The sequence below is a fragment of the Aricia agestis genome, chromosome 1 (assembly GCF_905147365.1).
Source record: "Aricia agestis chromosome 1, ilAriAges1.1, whole genome shotgun sequence".
NCBI lineage: Eukaryota > Metazoa > Arthropoda > Insecta > Lepidoptera > Lycaenidae > Aricia > Aricia agestis.
Genome location: NC_056406.1, coordinates 2,940,842 through 2,960,480, shown reverse-complemented (window position 1 = coordinate 2,960,480; position 19,639 = coordinate 2,940,842). Strand labels below are relative to the sequence as shown.

General features: G+C 37.0%; 1 protein-coding gene across 1 annotated transcript; it reads left to right on the top strand.

Annotated features, from left to right (window-relative positions):
• Positions 1–273: 273 nt before the first annotated feature.
• LOC121725981 (myrosinase 1-like) lies at positions 274–13,617 on the top strand (the record flags this gene model as incomplete). Its single annotated transcript, XM_042113201.1, has 10 exons — positions 274–400; positions 1,105–1,252; positions 2,042–2,208; positions 4,839–5,099; positions 5,352–5,440; positions 6,195–6,342; positions 6,452–6,615; positions 7,738–7,890; positions 12,951–13,042; positions 13,407–13,617. Coding segments are annotated over 10 exons (1,560 nt in total), but the record flags the coding sequence as incomplete, so codon positions are not given.
• Positions 13,618–19,639: the final 6,022 nt, after the last annotated feature.

Here is a 19,639-nt window from a genome sequence, read left to right as displayed (position 1 = left end):
CTATTAACTCACAAAGTCCGCCATAAGTAGCATTTTCTATCACATCAGTAAAATATTCATCAGTTGTTACGTCTTCATTTTTTCTTTTCATAAGGTACTGATAGGTTCAAACTAATACATTGACGGTTGATGATCGTAACACAGTCGATTTATATGTCTCTAAATGTGGATAGAAAAAATGTTTTTGGCTGGGATAATGCGTTTATTCTGATTATAGACAATTTAATTTATTATTTTTAAATTGTATGTATCAAACATGAAGTTTGATGTTAAAATACTTTTGTAATTTCATTTTATAGAATCATATTCAGCGTGGGTAAGGCTCAGGACTTTCCCGCCGGGTTTAAGTTTGGTGTGGCAACTGCCGCTTATCAAGTCGAAGGTGCATGGAATATTAGTGGTAAGATTGAAAAACAATACATGTAGTATGTACATAAAAGCTGTATCACTATCTGAGACAGCTGGCTATAACGGTTTTACATGTTTAATTGAGTTTGTGTGTAGAGTTTCGCACGGCACCACGACACTTTCGCATCCATACTAATATTATAAATGCGAAAGTGTGTCTGTCTGTCTGTTACCTCTTCACGCTCCAACCGCTAAACCAATTTTGCTGGGCATAAAGATACTTTGAGTCCCGGGAAAGGACATGGGATAGTTATTATCCCTGAAAAATGCAAAAATGGCGCAACGGAGTCGCAGGTGTCATCTAGCTCACAAGTATTAAAGGTAACATCAAGGTAACTAGTACCACCTGTGTCATAGCTGCTTTTGTTAACAGCCCAAGGGGCCAAGAAACTAGCTAGTATCTTGACGTATCTATATACTTATATAAAACTCAAAGGTGACTGACTGATTGACATAGTGATTATCAACGCCCACCACTGACCACTGGACGGATCGGGCTGAAATTTGGCATGCAGGTAGATTTTATGACGTAGGCATCCGCTAAGAAAGGATTTTGATAAATTCCAACCCCAAGGGGTTCAAATAGGGGATGAAAGTTTGTATATAATAATACTTCTTAACGCGAGCGAAGCCGCGGGCAAAAGCTCGTATAAAATAAAAGTGTTAATAAAATGTATGATATTCGGATTGTTGTAGGTCGTGCTTCAAGCATATGGGATGAGTTCGTGCACTCGAGGCCACAAGCCACGGCTGACCACTCGACTGGGGACGTCGCCTGCGACAGTTTCCATCTCTGGAGAAGAGATATCGACATGGTCGCTGAGCTCGGCGTTGACTTTTACAGGTGATTGGGAGACGCGCGTAAGTGCCACACGATGCGGTGCGGCGGCGGTGCGGTGCCTGACCGGTACCGCTCCGGTTTCCTACATATAAAAATGTATGGTATGCCACACGGCAGCCGTCCGGCAACTACTGCAAAACGTTGCGGTGCCGCACTCACCGTGTGGCTGGTAGTCCGGCGAGATGGCCTCGTGGTCGTGTGGCAAGACTGTAACGCGTGTCTTGGTACAAATATTTGATGTGCTAATCCATCCATACTATAAATGCTAAAGTGTATCTGTTACCTCTTCACGCCCCACCCGCTGAACCGTTTTCGCAAATCCGTTCAGTGAAAATTAAGATCATAAATATTATAATAGAATAAAAATGACTTAACTGCATTCATGGTATATTATTTTTGCGATCCCGTGAAAGTACTGGAAAAGTTTCCCAGAGCAAATAACTGTTCTTGTGCAATGAAAGAACTTGCCGAAACATAGTTGCGAGCCAGATTTACATAATATGATGAATCAATAATACAACAAATATACTATACTACAACAAATATGCAGGTTGTTAGGGTTAACACCGTTATCCTAAAACTATTGTTCTCATAGAAAAGTTGTTTATTTTGACGGGCTCATTTGAAAGGATAACGGTGTTAACCCTAACACCCATTACTTGACACTTTGACCGCTAAAGTAATTTTTATAAATATAATATTATGTACTTAGACCGTATTCATAATATGTACAGTGCAAACACTGTATTACTTTATTTTTTGTAAAAATAACCCGTATCTCAAAAATTTTAGATTTTCCATTTCCTGGACCAGGTTATACCCTAATGGATTCACAAATTATCTTAACGAAGACGGAAAAAGATACTATGAGGATCTTATAGATACTCTTCTGAACAGAGGTATTGAACCTTTGGTGACGTTGTATCACTGGGATCTACCGCAAAAGTTTCAGGATCTCGGTAAATTGTACTATGTTATATACATTATACACTACAAACGACCAAATCGCTTGATGATAAGCGATTACTACCGTTCAGACATTAGCAACACGAGATGTGAGAGTTGTGACAAGGGTGTTGAAACTTGCAACTTTACACTTCTTTGAATAATTCCGTCTTCTAGAACAAGCGCTTCTAATCTTTACCTCAGATCACCTAGCGTCCCCTTAGTAACACATAAACTTATCTGAATTTTGTCGAATTTGAGGAAATGATAAAAACCACGCGACATGACACATGAAAATATGATTTCTGTTTTTAAAGATATTACTTCAAAACTTTATAATAAGCTAAATGTATTATTTAGGGTTACAAAGCGTAAAATTTATAATTTACTTTATGTTTATTTATATGTTTAAAAGTAATTAAGTATTTAATTAATTTTGAATGGAGGTGTTAGAATTACGTTTCTGTGTTACTATCTTTTTCATATATTCATATAAATAAGGAGTTTTAAATGAGATCCGTCAGTTTAAAAATATTTATTTATCTCTTCAAAAAACTGGAAAAGAAAAGAAAAGTAAACTTAAGTAGGCACACACAACAGAAAAACAAAAACTGGACAAGCGTTGGGCTCGCGGCAAGAAACTTTCGAATTATTACTAATTAAGTAACCTTTTTATTCGGAAGATTCTGAATTGCTTTTTTGGGTCCTGCCACTGTTCAACTGCTCATAAAAAGCATGGTAATGTGATGGTATAATACCTTGTTCACATAAGCTTTTCAAATCATGACTCAGCCCTCAGGCGATATTTTAATCGGCGACTCATAAGTTGTAATCAACGGAATAGAACCCTAATTTGTGTAGCTCTTGTAGCTCGACGTATAACTTTAATTTTTTTTTAATTAATGTCACTTTTATTATATTTCAAATAAATATATTCACAATCGCCTTTGGCGTATTTTAATAGTGTTATTTTAATCCAGTTAATATTGTCACCATCTGTGTCTATTTTCCTATTTTTATTTCCTTAACTTAACCGCATTAAAAACATTTCTTGGCCCAATTCTATGACGTCATATTTAGATGATTTCGATGCCATCCTAACAGCAGTGTACCATCCGGAAGGATGGTATATATTTATGTTTTCAGACGAAGTCTCAATGTGTGCGTGCACAGAATCTACTTCCATCATGGAATGAACAGGTTCAAAATATCCCTGTTCTATTTCAGGAATATCTAAAATTTGCACAGCATAAAGGAGAACTGCAGCTAAATTTACATTTGGGTTCTGACCTCCAAGTATCATTCTTAACAATTTTTTTCCATTGCCATGGTCTTTCAATTATTTAAAGAGACATGAAGGCAACTCTGGATGCAACACCTTCATGCCGCATAAAATTTGATGCTCGTCTCGACTCATCATCATAGAGCAATGTAGCATTATAAACAGCAAGGCGACGTTTGCAGAAACTAGCTTCGGTTGATACTTTTGGATAATATCGTACGGCTTCCAAGTCAATCTCTATAAAGTTTATATCTTTATTAAGTGTAAGGACCTTGTTATCATAATGGTATTGACGTGCTTCTATGTTACGGCGAATGTGTTGCATATATATTGGAAATACATAGATCTGTTTTGTCTTCACTCACACATTTCGTGGTTTATGAAATTTGAGATTTTGGTTATTAAAGATTTGCCTGTACAGTCAAAACTTTTCAGGAACAACATTTTGCTCTGTGCAATGCTCAAGGTAAAGATTATACATAACTCTCAGACACAAATCATCTGGCAAGTACTTATAATTTGTTTTGTCATAGAGATACGTGATCTTTGTGAATAAGTAGAACCTGTAATTTAAATAGTATTATGGTAATAGATAAGTGGTATATTCAAGTCAATATTGATAAAAATCGAGTTACGTTTTTGTTAAACTTTTTAATCGGGACTTAACGCGACTTATTTAAGTAGTAATGCTACTACGAGTACATACTTTTTCTCGACGTTTCGGCCGTGTTGCAACGGCCGTGGTCACGAGGGCGTTGGGCGTTGTTGTGTGTCGCAGTGAACCTACTGACTTTCAGTGTATTGGAACACAAATATTGGACAACTCGAGGGTAGTCGTAGAACCGACCGACCGGTGCAAACGAAGACGTCGCGCTCCTGCAGTCCCCTCGTGACCACGGCCGTTGCAACACGGCCGAAACGTCGAGAAAAAGTATGTACTCGTAGTAGCATTACTAACTTAATAAGTCGCGTTAAGTCCCGATTAAAAAGTTTAATAATAATGCAACGCGAAAGTTCAAAATGTTACGTTTTTGTGTTACTATGAGGACGCTAGGTAACTGCGTAAGACAATTTCCAGAAGACTTTTTGCACTGCAAAGAGACTAAGCTACGCAAAAAGCAAAATGCTTGCGTGTTGAACATTCTTATCACGGAACTTATTTCCATAAGAAATTCACGCATGTATTATATTATGTTTTGTTTTGTTTATTTGGGTCTCCAAACAGTTTTACATAAATAGTAATAAAGTAATTGATAAGATTTCCTAAATGTAAAAACTAATACCAACGGAGGTGACCGCAAATGAATAATTAGTATAGGATACATGTTTGATTCATTCATAACAATATTGTCGCCATTTTAGGAGGTTGGACTAATCCGCTCGTGGTGGAGTGGTTTGCAGAGTACGCTAGGGCGGTATTCACGCTGTTCGCCGACAGAGTCCACACGTGGATTACTATCAATGAGCCCATAGCGCTATGCGACATGGTCTACCATGTTGGAAGTCATGCTCCGGGCATATTAAGCCCCGGCGTTGGGAACTATATCTGTATGAAAAATGTAATGCTAGCCCACGCTAAGGCGTGGCGCATTTTCGATGAAGAATTCAGAAGCAAGCACTACGGTAAGAACGTTGTTGGTGTATTTTAGGTAACTAACTATTAGATTTAACGTAATTTTTATTCAGTAAAGTACTAGATAAAAAGGATGGCAAAATCCCTTAAGCCATTAGGTAGCTACCAGATTTTACATAATATTATAAAATTCGAACACTTAATACATAATATAATACAAAAGTAGTTTTTGGGTGAACATTTCATATGATAAAGTGAAATAGACGATCAATTACTAGGATAGAAATTTAACTATTCTGCAGGTAGGATTGCAATTTGTAACATGCACCTGGCGTATGAACCAGCATCCGATGAAGAAACCGAGGCCGCAGAATTAGCGCGTCAATTATTCGTAAGTGAAATTTTAAATGACTACTTAAAAATTTGAGGTTAATAATATAAAAGTTTAAAGAAATATTTATAATAGTATGCAAGATTTTTTACTAGAAAATTTTCCTATAATTAGGGCATGTCCACATGTCCACGTTACGACGTCGTCAAAGGTGCGGTTACGTGGCACGGAACGTTGTCGTGAAAATTTACGTCAACGTAACGTAAAATTCACGTCACGGTGTAGCAACATTGTACGTCACCATGCTTTGTTAGACTGCTACATTCTTCACTACTTATCTAGATAAGAAAAAATAAAGACGTAAAATGTAGCTATACCGTGACGAGCATTTCCACGTTACGAGGACGTAAATTTTCACGTCACGTCAACGTACCGTGCCACGTTACCGCACCGTTCCACGTTGACGACGTTGTGACATGGAGATGTGGACAGGCCGTTAGGTACGGCATCATACGTCGCATTTCTAATAATGTACCAAATAGGTATTCAATCTACAAACGACTAACGTCTTCCATTGGGTAATTTGTCAGGTGTTTATGTAATTTTAACTAGCTGTTTGACCGAGCTTTGCTCGGTATCCGATGAAAATAACATTTTCTAGAAATGATTCCTAGCTAGATCGATTTATCGCCCCCGAGACCCCCTATATACTAAATTTCATGAAAATCGTTGGAGCCGATTCCGAGATTTCAATTATATATATAATATACAAGAATTGCTCGTTTAAAGATATAAGATGTATCTTCATTTGAAGGTGGGAGTCTACACGCACCCAATATATTCAGCAGCCGGTGGCTGGCCTCCAAAAATTGAAAAAATAATATCTGATCGTAGTCTCAAAGATGGATATAACTATTCACGGCTACCAGCTTTTACTACGGCTGAAAAAGATCTTATAAGAGGTGAGGAAGAGTAATTTCTAGCGCTAGATGTGTGATTTATTTGCTTAGTGACCACAGGGACATGAAAAAATGGTACCACCCCTATAAAACTAACTTCAGAAATTTTTAGGTACTTATGATTTCTACGCTATGAATTATTATACAGGAAGATTAGTGCGAAAGGCAAAGATTGCAGATAAGTACGGGATTTGGCCGTTGGAAGCGTCCACAGACCTTGAAGTTATTGTATACCCAGATCCTAAATGGAAAATGTCGGATTCATACTGGTTATATGTAAGTAAATTAAACATTTTATTTATGGCCGCAGTTTTTTTATAAAAGACCTTTTATTATTTGTTCGTAATTCCATCAACAATTTCGTAATGGTTGTATGTACTTAAATTATGATTTGTCTTTGTATGTATTAGAGTCCCATTCCTTCCAATAACCCTTTTACATCTTCCTATGTTGGTAATTTCAAATTTGTATATTTTGTCAGGTCACTAAATATGCAAATAACATAATAATTAATAGGTCTCCAAGAGTCAGGGTAATCCTCACAATGTCTCTCTGATTACCATACATTTGCTTAGACGTAGGTTACATACAGCCTCAGTTTCTCATCAGTTTAGTCTATCAATCTGGTTAAATTGACTCGAAACTGAACGTCTAACCCCCGGATTGATGGATTTAATATTCTGGTAATTTTCATCAATATCGGTAAGATTGTCGTCCGATTGAATGGACGTTCATCAGTTTTGTTAAAGATAATATCTTAAAATAGCAGTCAGATTCTCTCTACAATTATGGGCTTTCGCGTACAAGTTTTTTGTTAAGTAAGGCTTACCTTTGCCAATAAAAAATCATAGCGGGCATCTTTCATACGACAGTAATTTTCGTAATCTTCTTCTTCATCTGTGTCCCTGATTTTTTTAATCAATTTAAATAAGTATACGATTCTCTTTTTAGAAGCCACTGCTTTTCTTTTAACATGTTTCTTTGTTGCCAAAGTTATGATAATAGCGACACACCACACACGCCTTTTTTTATTTATGCAAGGCACGCCTGCTCCTTTAATCTCTGATTGAGATGCAAAATTTATAGCACACTAACAGTCCCAAATCCTAATTGATCGTTTAACATCGTTCATAGATCTATCAATTTACCTACAGTTTGGTCATTGTTGTCGCAGATAGATGAAAAACTGAACGTGTAACCTAACCTAACTTACGATAAGCGAATTTCACGTCGTCATTATGTGTCTCAATATGACCTCAGCTTGTCCAGTAAAACTGGTTTTGAAATGTTGCAACATGTATTCTATACTAAAAACTGTAGGGCCTACTAGATGTTTATAAGTGAAATATTTATTCAAAATAAATTCGCAGTGTAAATTGCCTAACCTACATTTAACAGGTGTATCCCGAAGGTATTCGGCATCAACTCAACTGGATTGGGAAGAATTACGGCAATCAAGCAATCATCATCACTGAAAATGGCTACTCTGACAGTAAAATGGATTTAAACGATAAAGAGAGGGTGCAGTACCACAGAGGTCATCTGAAACAAGTACCATGATTTGTTTTACTAACCAGACTATTTCATTTATATACGGCTTGAGTGTAAACATGACATGAGGCGTGACAAACTACTAGTTGAAATGTATTTTGACGTGACAATTTCTATTAACTTGATATTATGGGCTGCATGCACGAAAATGATGACGTCATTGTCCTATTACGCTCATTGTCGCGTTCCGAAAGCGAGAGCGCGGCACGAACGAGGGAGAGGCATGGTCGGCTCAAGCTACTGTAATGTTTGACGTTGTCACGTCAAACTACCGTCCGTAGACCGACTTTTTTTTAGATAAAGTCTATATGAAATATTTATAAAATTTTGCGTCGAGAAAATGCAGCTTTATACTACGATAAAATCCTACTGCAGAATTCGTTGTGTCCATAATACGGTGTAGATAATATAAATCGTCACATTAGCATCAAATTCTTGACATTGGCAAAGTACGTGGCACATTTTGAAGTTGAAGGAATTTGAAATTATGATATTGATAATGAGATGCAATTCCTAAAGTTAGCAGATATCTTTATGAATTGCATCTCATTATCAATCTAAGGGCCCCCGGCCTTGAAATGCGGCCAGGCAGCGTGGCCACGTCGCTGCGGCCACCCCACGCACTTTGCGGCCACGTCTGCGACCACAGTAGTGATTTGATGAGTAAACTTTGAATATTATTTTGTTATAAAAATAAAAGGCTACTCGTATGTAGCAAAGTTGTTCAGTAAATTGGTAAACTAGGTACTAAAACAATAAACCATCCATAATTGCCTAATCCGATGACTGGTGCCATAGCGCTATTCTGTTTGAATTTCTAAAATGAAACGTTCAGTATCAAACTCCATTCTGTACACAAAAAACGTGTGGCCGCGGCGACCAGTGCGCGCACCAGTGTTACCGAACGCAAAATTTAAAATACGGTAGAACTATGCTTCGAAAATCGGGATAATTCGGGAGCAAAATTATTGTTCGAAAATCGGTAGAATACGGGGTATAAAACAACAAAGACATGCAGATAGAATATTCAATTTCTTATATTAATATTTATAATATTAATTTTCATGGTTATTTTACATTATTTAATTTATTCATAGCAACGAACTTTCGACATAGCAGTCAACATTTTCTTTTCTACTTTGTCAAGATACTGTTTTGTAAGGACCAGACCTTCAATTGAAGAAGTAGATAGTCTATTACTTTGCTTTGTTTTAATCAAATTGACCGCTGAAAATATTCGCTCTACATTGGCAGAAGAATGAGGCAAAGCTAAAATATTAAAAACAAAACATAAATGTGGAAATTTTGGAGTACCATCTGCCAATTTGATTTTGTTAATGGAGTACCAAAATGATTCTGCTTCTTCTGCTTCTGATGAAAATAAATTAAAATTACGAAGTTCTCTCCAATCAGTGTCAACTGTTTGTAAGTCATTCACCAAATTAGGAAAATGACGACACACTGAGTAATTTCATACAAATTCCCGTATCTCGTTGGCCGCGGCGGCCAAGTGGCCGCGTGTGTGTCGCGATGTTTTTCGTTGGTCGCGCGGCCAGAGCGTGGCAGCTGGCCGCTGGTCGCGTAAGGCTGCCAGACACTGGCGACTGGCGACTGCCTACGCACTGGCGACCATAGACGCGGCCAGGCCGCCGCGGCCATGGTCGCCGGTGCGTAGGCAAGCGCGACATGTGGACGGCCGAAAAATTTGCAGTCGACTTCCAAGGGTGTGTCAAGATGGACGTGCAGAAGATAATCACGCTAACTGTGCTTGTTTATTTACTACGAAAACGAAAACGGAAGATTTCACGTAAAAGACAGTTTTGGGTGCATCCATTACTTTGCGAGAGAAAGACTAAAGGATTATATTATACTTATTTTTTGGATTTAAAAATGTATGAGAAGAGATTCTTTAATTACATGAGAATGTCAACGAATACTTTTAACCTGTTACTGGATACAATAAAACCAAAAATTACTGGAACTGGTAACAACTATCGGAAATGCATTCCAGCAGAAGAAAAATTAGTAATAACAATAAGGTAAGCTTTTTCTTTTTTAAATACAGAATGTTTAAAAAATACGTGATATATTTTAAAGGGTGTTTCGGAATGGAGTATTGTGTACAGGAAAAATAAAAATAATGTGATAGGGCCTTTTTTTTACTTAAACTGCTAAATGGATTTTTTTGTAAATTTGAATTATACAAGACTCGATTCTGAATCACCCTAAACCACCACTGTTGTGTTTTTCACAACAACCTGTATAATCCATTGACCAAGGTTTTGCCACTTTAAAAAATTTATGAACTATTGTTCAGTAGTATTCTACTTTACGACTTTGAAAAGGAGAGGAAAAGGGCTTGCTTATAACATGTTTTTAAATATTAAAAAACTGAAGTAGATAATCAAATTATTTGTATTTTCATAACTTAAAAAATGGCAATTGTGAACAATTAATCATTCAAATTGGGAAATAGGTCTATCATTTCTGAATTTTGAGAAATATCAGAATAATGAGTATGAGTATTGCTGTAATTTGAATCATCTGATATCCTGTTGGTAGTAGAATAACCTGAATAACTCGGTCGATGCGGGTCATATTCTTGGTCGTTAAGAGTATTGAAATTACTTGAATAGTTTATGCGCGCTGTTGTAGGTGTACAGTTCGGTTGGTATTTTTCTATAATTTCCATGATTTCCATTTTCGCTTTGGTCTTCATTGCAGCAGGGATTGTTTGAAATCTTTCGAGGAGGGATAAAAGAAACAGTCTGTCACAATTTGAATCATTCTGTGTAGTCGCTATGGTCTTATGCAGAACTGAAATTAGAGGGTCTGTATCGGATTCTTCGTTTGGTATTTTTTTCTTCCTTTTTGTTCTAAGCGACTTTGATGCAGACTGTTGAGTCTCAAGATCAGAAGATCTTGCACTTTCATTTTCTTGACTTGCCTCTTCGAGACTATTTTCTGTTGCGTTTGTGTCCAGCACTGATTTCAAAAACAGTAATTGGTTGAAATAGGTGTATTGTGATTTACGTTTTGCAGCAGAACCACTTTTGACATCTTTAAGACGGCGCAGCTCTCTTGTGAAACAGTCTCTAAGGTTTTTCCATCTTTTTTGGAGAGTAATGCCTGTAAATCAATAAATAAATGTAGTACATATTACAAAACTAATATTATGTTTATTAATGTGAATTTTATTTTCAGGTATTTGGCTACTGGGTGTTCTTTATCTCATATAAGTCATGAATACTTTATAGGGCTTCCTACAGTATCGGAAATAGTATTTGATGTTTGTGAAGCAATATGGTAGATATTAAAACCAATTGTGATGCCACAATTGACCAGAGATAAGTGGATTCAAACGGCTGAAGGTTTTCAAAAATACGCCCAATTTCCTAATTGCATCGGAGCCATCGATGGCAAGCACATTAGAGTTATCAAACCACAACATTCGGGATCTCTTTATTACAATTACAAGAATTATTTTTCAATCGTGTTACTTGCAATATGTGATGTAAATTATAAATTTCTTTACGTAGATATTGGAGCATACGGCAAATGCAGTGATTCGTCAATTTACAAAGACTCTGTATTTTATCATAGGCTTTTAAATAATGATCTCGATATTCCGAGCAATAACCCCATCAAAGAAAATGGCCAATCAATGCCGTTCGTTTTAGTGGGTGATGAGGCGTTTTCACTATCGGAACATATGATGCGACCGTATGCTGGGAGAAACTTGAATAATGTAAAGACTAATTTTAATTATCGACTATCCCGTGCCCGCCGCTATATTGAATGTACATTTGGAATATTAGCCAATAAATGGCAGATTCTTCACCGACCCCTAAACGTCAAGAAAGAATTTGCAGTTGTGATTATAAAAGCTCTATGTGTGCTTCATAATTTTGTGCGAGAAAGAGACGGATATGATTTCAAGGACACGTTAACTGTACCAGAGGCTTTATTAGAAATACCTGCATGTTTACCTAATAGAGCAAATAGAACATCAACCGAATATCGAGATATATTCGCAAACTACTTCAGTACCGATGGTCGCTTGCCCTGGCACAATTTGTAAATATATGGGTGCGTACCTACGACGGCTGCTCAGTTTGTGCGTTGAGGCACTTGCTCGCCGCGAGCCGCCATTGCGCGCCGTAAACAAAATGGCGTCGAACGCACATGCAGTATGAGTAATCTTTTTAAAAAGTTATTCCAATCATTACGAAAACCTGGGAAATTTTAGCAAATAATTGTCAAAACTCATGTGCAAAGCGAAAAATAGTAGAAATAAAATAGTTATACTTTTGACAATTACCTATTTGCTAAAATTTCTTAGATTTTGAATGAACGGAACAACTTTAAAAAAAAATCACTCATGTCACATATACGTGTCGAATGCTACTACAGCACCTGCTGCGTTTATTGTAGTTCATCGCATTATTAATTTACTTAGGCATAATAAAATAAAATACTAACCAAGTTCTGCCTTTTCTTTATCTTCCATGGATTCACCGCCAAATATATCGACCACTTCAAGCCACAACTGCCGCTTAACATCTTTATTGGAGTAATCATTTGATGCTAACACCCATAAACCTCTTCTATTTTCAACTTCAATTATGAACCTTTCCGTGTCGAAATTGGCCATTGTAAAATAATCACTCTGTAGCTAGCTACACGTCTGGTCGCCGCGGCCGATGCGGTAGCACTGATGAATTTTAATACAGAAGTGATGTTCTCGACGGCCACGATTGGTCGCTGGTCGCGTGGCATCAAATTGGACGCCGCGGCCAACGGTGGCCGCTGGTCGCTGGCCGCTAAGTGCGTAGGGGCTATAGCGATTGCCATATAAAGTCCAGAATTCACTGGCCGCCGCGGCCAGGTCGCGGCGACCATGGTCGCCAGTGATATTATATCATAGAAGAATGTTGGCCGCAGCGACCTGGCCGCCTAATACGCGGGGACACTAAGACCCAACATGTTCAAATGGTGATAAGATAAGGTTATAAATTGTTTATGCCTTCATATTTTATGCAGTGCGTTTATTTATTCAGGTATTGCTGTCGATATACGAAGACGATGTAAACGTGACGGGATATACCGCGTGGAGTCTCATGGATAACTTCGAATGGAACAGTGGTTACACGTGAGTGAAAGACTGTTTTGGTGAACGTCGTATCACTTCCCTCCTAAAATAAACATTCCCTGCACTACCACGAATATTTCAAGAAAAATTATAAAATTAGTCAGATAGTAAGTTCTCGAGTTGTTGCGAGATTGCGCGCTGTCGACAAAAGTGGATGCGATACGATTCGACGCTAGATGGCGTTGTAGATGTTGTCACATTAATTTCCATCGATAGCTCTATGCTTTGTATCGTTCTTGATTCCGGTCGCTAGAACGAATATTTTGTTTTAATTTTTTTTTCTCTTTGTAAGCAGTTATACGTGAGCAGTCAATGATTAACCCAATTACCTGCAGTCGGTCATACTTCGCGTTATTCGTTTCAGTCAGAGGTTCGGTCTGTACGCTGTGGACTTCACGTCGCCGCTGCGCACGCGCACGCCACGTGCGTCCGCTCTCTACTACGGGGCGGTGGTTCGTCAGCGATTACTGGACCCAGTGTACGACAACCCCTATCAGACAAGTCGGGCTAGCAATATCGTGATACATACTTCTGTTAATCTGTTTATTACGTTAATAAATTTAATGTATTGTTGACTTGATTTATAATTTACTATCGCTTATACGCATCGGGGTCCATCCACATACTACGTCGCAGCATAAGGAGGAGAGGTGTTACAACTACAATATTTTTAAAAGGCTGTTTTTTATGAAATAAGGGGGCAAACGAGCAAACGGGTCACCTGATGGAAAGCAACTCCCGTCGCCCATGGACACTCGCAGCATCAGAAGAGCTGCAAGTGCGTTGCCGGCCTTTTAAGAGGATAGGGTAATAGGGGAGGGTAGGGAAAGGAAGGGAATAGTTGAGGGTAGGGAAGAGAATAGGATAGGGGTTAGGGGATTGGGCCTCCGGTAAACTCACTCACTCGGCGAAACACAGCGCAAGCGCTGTTTCACGCCGGTTTTCTGTGAGAACGTGGTATTTATCCGGTCGAGCCGGCCCATTCGTGCCGAAGCATGGCTCTCCCACGTATGTATTAAAAAATAAAAACTTTTTAAAAAATAGCTTTTTTGATTTTTTCCAACATAAGTTTTACGGGTAGGGTGACTTAATCTCAACTTATCTTAATAAGGGTACGATGATACTAATTAGTGATGCAACGGAAGTGCCTTAGCGGAACCAGAAACGGAAACAAAAGTAAATTTTTGCAGAAACGGAAACGGATGCAGAAACGGATGTAAATAATATGAAAAAAAAACAAATGTACAAAATATATAATTCTTTATTAAGTATCAAATACACCAAATCTAGATTAGAAATAGATATATTATCTATATAAAATCTATTATAGAAAACAATATTACAACTTTGCAACTGAACATATTTTTATTAATATTAAAAATTTAGTTGTGGCAAGTTATATATTTTTATAAAAAGTAATTTGGCCGCCGTCGGTTGTAAACATCCGTTTAATTCTCCGTTATAAAAGATGCGGAAACAGAAGCAGAAACGGATGTTGAAAATAGCGCGGAACTTCCGCACTTGCGGAAACAGAAACATAGATGCGTTGCATCACTGATACTAATACGGAGTTAAAGACGATTTGTTTTATTTTCTAGAAAATAGTAAAATGTTTTACACAACCCTTTTTTGGTACATTTAATTTGCTGCGGGCTGCCTGTAGTGTTTAATAATTTTATAAAATCGAAAAAGTAACTTTTGTTTCATTTTATAAAATTATGATAATGCACCTTTCCGATAAGCAGCTAATAACTGTTGTTATTTCATCTTATTTAGGGGTCCAAATTAACAGTTAATCATTTTATACGTTTATTAATTCGTTAGCGTTACATGCTTCTTGAGAGAAAAATTCTAGACAGCTCAAAGCGGGGAAAACATTAGCTGTCATCTGTCAAAAACATTCGGAAACTTAACCCAACAATACAATTCACAACACCCCACCTCGATTGAAACTATTTTCTTACAAATTGTTAATCAATCGCAAAAAAAAAAACTTATAACATTACTACTTAATAACAATACCACTTGATATAAGTGATAAGAAACAATCTTAAAGTTTTATAACTAAGAACTTATACAAAATTAAAGTCTTTTTCATAAAAGATAACCTTTCACAAGACAAGGTTTTAGTTACCAAATCTGAGACATTATCATTAGTAGAGATGTACTCCACTGATATCTCCTTCTTAATTATTAAATCTTTTAAGAAATGATTTCTAATATCAATGTGCTTGGCACGCTCGCTATTTTCATATGATTTAGATAATTGTATAGCACCTTTATTGTCCACATACAGTATGCACTTTTGTCACTATTTGGTCCACTCATATTCCGTATAGTCCTCTTATATATAGTAAGTCACAAGCACTAGCAGCTGCAGCAATATACTCTGCTTCCACTGTAGACAGTGCCACACATGTCTGTTTTCTGGAAAACCAAGATACTAAGCATCCGTTGTAAAGAGTAACAGATCCAGATACACTCTTCCTGTCAGTGTGTGGTTTCCAGCCCAGTCAGCATCAGAATAAGTTTCAAAATTATTATTTTCTGATTTTTTAAATGTCAATCCTGTATTATAAGTTCTAACTTTGAGTGCCACTTATTGTCAACCCTATTTGTGTACTCAATGTAATGTTCCTGTCTTCGCAGGAATTTTAACACATGTAATTTACCCATTCTTTCTCCATAGTAGGTCTTTGTCTCGGTATGTATTTTTAGTTGGCCCTTTTTGAATACAACTGTGTGTCCTTGTTCTTGTTATTTGTTCACAGATAATAAGTTGTGTGTAAGATGGTCAACTATCAATCCTTCTATTTTCACAGGATTATTTTGACATTCTAACGTTAAAATACCCTTTTTTCTTGGCCACTAGTTTATGTCCATTTGCAACTCGAATGTATATGGGCTCCTCTAGCATTTTTATGTCTTCTATTATTTCTTCATGTTCTGATTTTACAAAGTTATGAGTTGCCCCGGAATCGACAACAAACATAATAGAGTTTTCTTCATGTATCTGATTTTGTGCGGATAATGCAATAAATGTTGATTCTTTACTGTAATTCTCTTGTGCATGGTTTACCGACATCCCTCTTGACGATCTTGTTCTGAAGCTTCGTCCTCTGGACCTCGACCGGCCTCTGCCCCGACTTTTCTCTCGATTTTGTATATCATTAAATCTCTCACCATTCTTGCAATTATACTTCTCTTTCTAATTCTTATATCTTCACCTTTTAATTTCAACTCTGCATCTAATAATCTTGATTTAATAAATTCTATGTTTAAATCTTTGTTATCGCTCATAGTTTCTAGAGAGAGAGTTATAACTATATCATATTCGTTAGGCAAGGTAACAAATGGCATATTTTGTCACTTTCATCTATTTTAGCTCCAGTAGTTTCGAGGTCAGCTACCATTGTGTCAAATTTTAGAAAGTGGTCTTGTAATTTGTCTGACGGCAAGCACTTTAAAGCTAGTAATCTATATAACTAAGATATAACTTGTTGAATACGCTTTTTCTTTCGAAAATCTTGTCCAGTTGATGGATCATGTCGGCCGCAGTCGTACATTTCTTGACGTATTCTAAATATCTGTCAGACAAACATTGCACTATAATTGAGCGAGCTTTCGCATTATCTTCCTTTTTAGTTGTCGTTTTCGTTTCCAAAACACCATCTAAGTTTCTTTCTTCAAGTAAAATCTTTACTCGAAACTTCCAATTTGAGAACCCAACGCCATCACATAATTTCGGGAACAAACACGTATTTGATGCCATATTTCTTGTTAAACTGATCAACCACGTTCTGCTGTTGTTATTTCTTCTTATTTAGAGGTCCAAATTAAACAGTTAATCATTTTATACGTTTATTAATTCGTTAGCGTTACATGCTTCTTGAGAGAAAAATTCTAGACAGCTCAAAGCGGGGAAAACATTAGCTGTCATCTGTCAAAAACATTCGAAAACTTAACCCAACAATACAATTCACAACTATAACGACTGGGTTATAGAATCGAAGACCTGTTTCTAATATCTATGTTTTCTTTTTTTTTTAACAGGGCCACCAAGTAGCACATTTTCAATAAAGGTAAAGTTTTGGTTATCCTTTTAGGCCGCATGTGGCGATGTTGCACATCCGGAGCTGATGGGCTTAAAAACTTACCCCGTTTCTTTTTGTCGCGACTTTTAGTCTTAAACCAAACCTACGCGACTAAAGCGACTGCGAAGCGGGAGCGTCTACCGCGCGGCGGACGCTGCCCATGTAATATTTCTAATTAATTTGAGCTTACTGAATGATAAAGTGAGTTTTCTAATTAATTTGTGCTTACTGAATGATATTTCGCAGGATGCTACAGTCACTGGGACATTGTTAAGAAAATATTTATAGTGACTTCTACATTGGAAACATCTCTTTCAAATGTAGTTCGACTATAGCTTTAAGAAGACCTAGACTTGAACTACGGTCTTATGTGTTTAATAATGCAGTTATATCAACTTGACTCTTAAGTGTCGCCCAAAATTCAGTAGCATTAATATATGCTGATTATTTGATACTAAAATCAGCGACATGTTTTTTTTAGTTCTTCAGCTGAATTAAAAAGGTCGTGAATGTTGTGAAATTTTACGAATCGTCATGTTAAGTCAGAAATCATTTTATCAATTGCTTCATACATATTAATTTTAAAACTTTGCTGTGGTGTAGTATCGTAGCCGGCATCTGATTTTTCTCTTAGTCCGTGTCTTTTTACTCGCTTTTTACGTTTTTCCGGCAAATCGTCTTCCATTTACGACCGTGTTGCAACTTGCAGGCCGGTCGCTTGGGTCTTTTTTTGTTGAACAATAGAGGAGGTTTTTAGCTAAAATAAATTCCTACTTTTCTTAGATCTCAGTCAGATAGTTTAGAAATTATAACGATTTAAATAAGCAAAAAAGTTGAGTAATTTCTTTTAGCTATAAAATTCCTCTATCGTTTAACATAAAAAAGAACCAGTTCAATAATCAATACACAAATTTTCACAAAAAGCCAATAACCAAAAAAAAATACACCAAAAACCCGATCGTTTTTATTTTACTCTTTGATGCGTAGGTCGGGCTGTGATAAATTATTACAGTGGTCTGTCTTTAGTTTTTTATTAAACCTCAGTCTATACATACAATTATCATCACTTAGTTAAGTCCACAGTAACAATTTTAACATTAAATTTTACAATTCTTAGATTTGTAATAAAGGGTTTTTAACTACAAACAAAGTGGCTCTAGTAGAGTCGGTAGCTCGCGGAAATCAGGCGGGGGCGCCTCGGACACGTGGCCTCTTCGGACGCTCGGGGGGGCTCGCCGAGAGTCCAGGAATGTGCGAGTGAGAGGGCACGACATGTGTTGCCCTCGTTACAAATCCCTCCTTCAAGCTGGTAACACGTCTCGAGCAAAGACTTTTATTTAAACTGAGGGTCTCGAGTCGTCTAGCTTGGGAACTCTTTGACACGGCCTACCGTGATTTTTCTTCTTACGGTATATACGTTTTTTATGTCCTCCACCCTCATGGGGACAACAGCTTTGGTTTTTCTTTGATTGAGGATCCTCCACTCGTCGCCAAACCGCAGCTTGTACATTACATCTCCATTAGGTCTGTACTCTAGAGTCTCAAACCTGTAAAAAAGCACTTGATTTTAGAAAGCCTCCCTGTAAATAATCACATACGGTATATCAAGCATGTAGAAAGAAGGTCTTAAGTCATGATAAGTTAAAACAAAGCATGAAAATTGAAAGAAAAGAAGTGTATACCTTTGGATCTCCTTTCATTTTCCCTGGGCGAATGGTCTTTTCTGTCTCTTTTTCTCTTCGTTGTGACACATTTTATCAGGCAATTGATTAAAAAAAAAATTCTTTCCCGAAATTATTTTTACGTGTTGCCTATAGTCCCTATACAATTCATAAGAAACCTTTTTATTAGGGAATTTTTCATTAAATACATGTATACAATATATTTTATGTCACTTGGTAAGCATCGTCGCAAAGGAGCTCTCGTCTGTAATAGGGTTCTAATGGATTGAACGATACCACGTTTCTTGTCAACCGATCTGCTACTCGCATCCAACATGGGCCCGCAACTAAACGGAGATCGTCGTCTCACCTAGTTGGATGTCGAACTACACCCCGTTTACCCAGCCACGAGAATTTCATATATTAGGAGATGTTAAAATTAATCGAAATACATAGTTCGGGAAGGGTTCGTTCAATTTCGATATTTTTTATTAAAATAAATTAATTCAAAACAAAAAAAAGTCAAAACAATATATGTACATACGTGAATTATAAATATCAACAAGAGGCATAAACATGATACCTGTAACGCAAATATTAGTCTCAGACCCATCATCATTTTCGACCTTAAAATTTAAATCAATTGGAGCTCACTCAATCTACATTGCTTTCCTTTGTTACTATATATTTTATTGTCCCGCATATCCAACTATGAATAAATGCTGTTTAGGATTAGTTAAGCGCAACGCGGTCACTTTATTGCAAAGTCGAAAGCGAATTTTATGGATTTTGTGGTAGAATGTGACAGCTTTTTCAAGAGCCGTAAGTGTATTTGTTTTTAA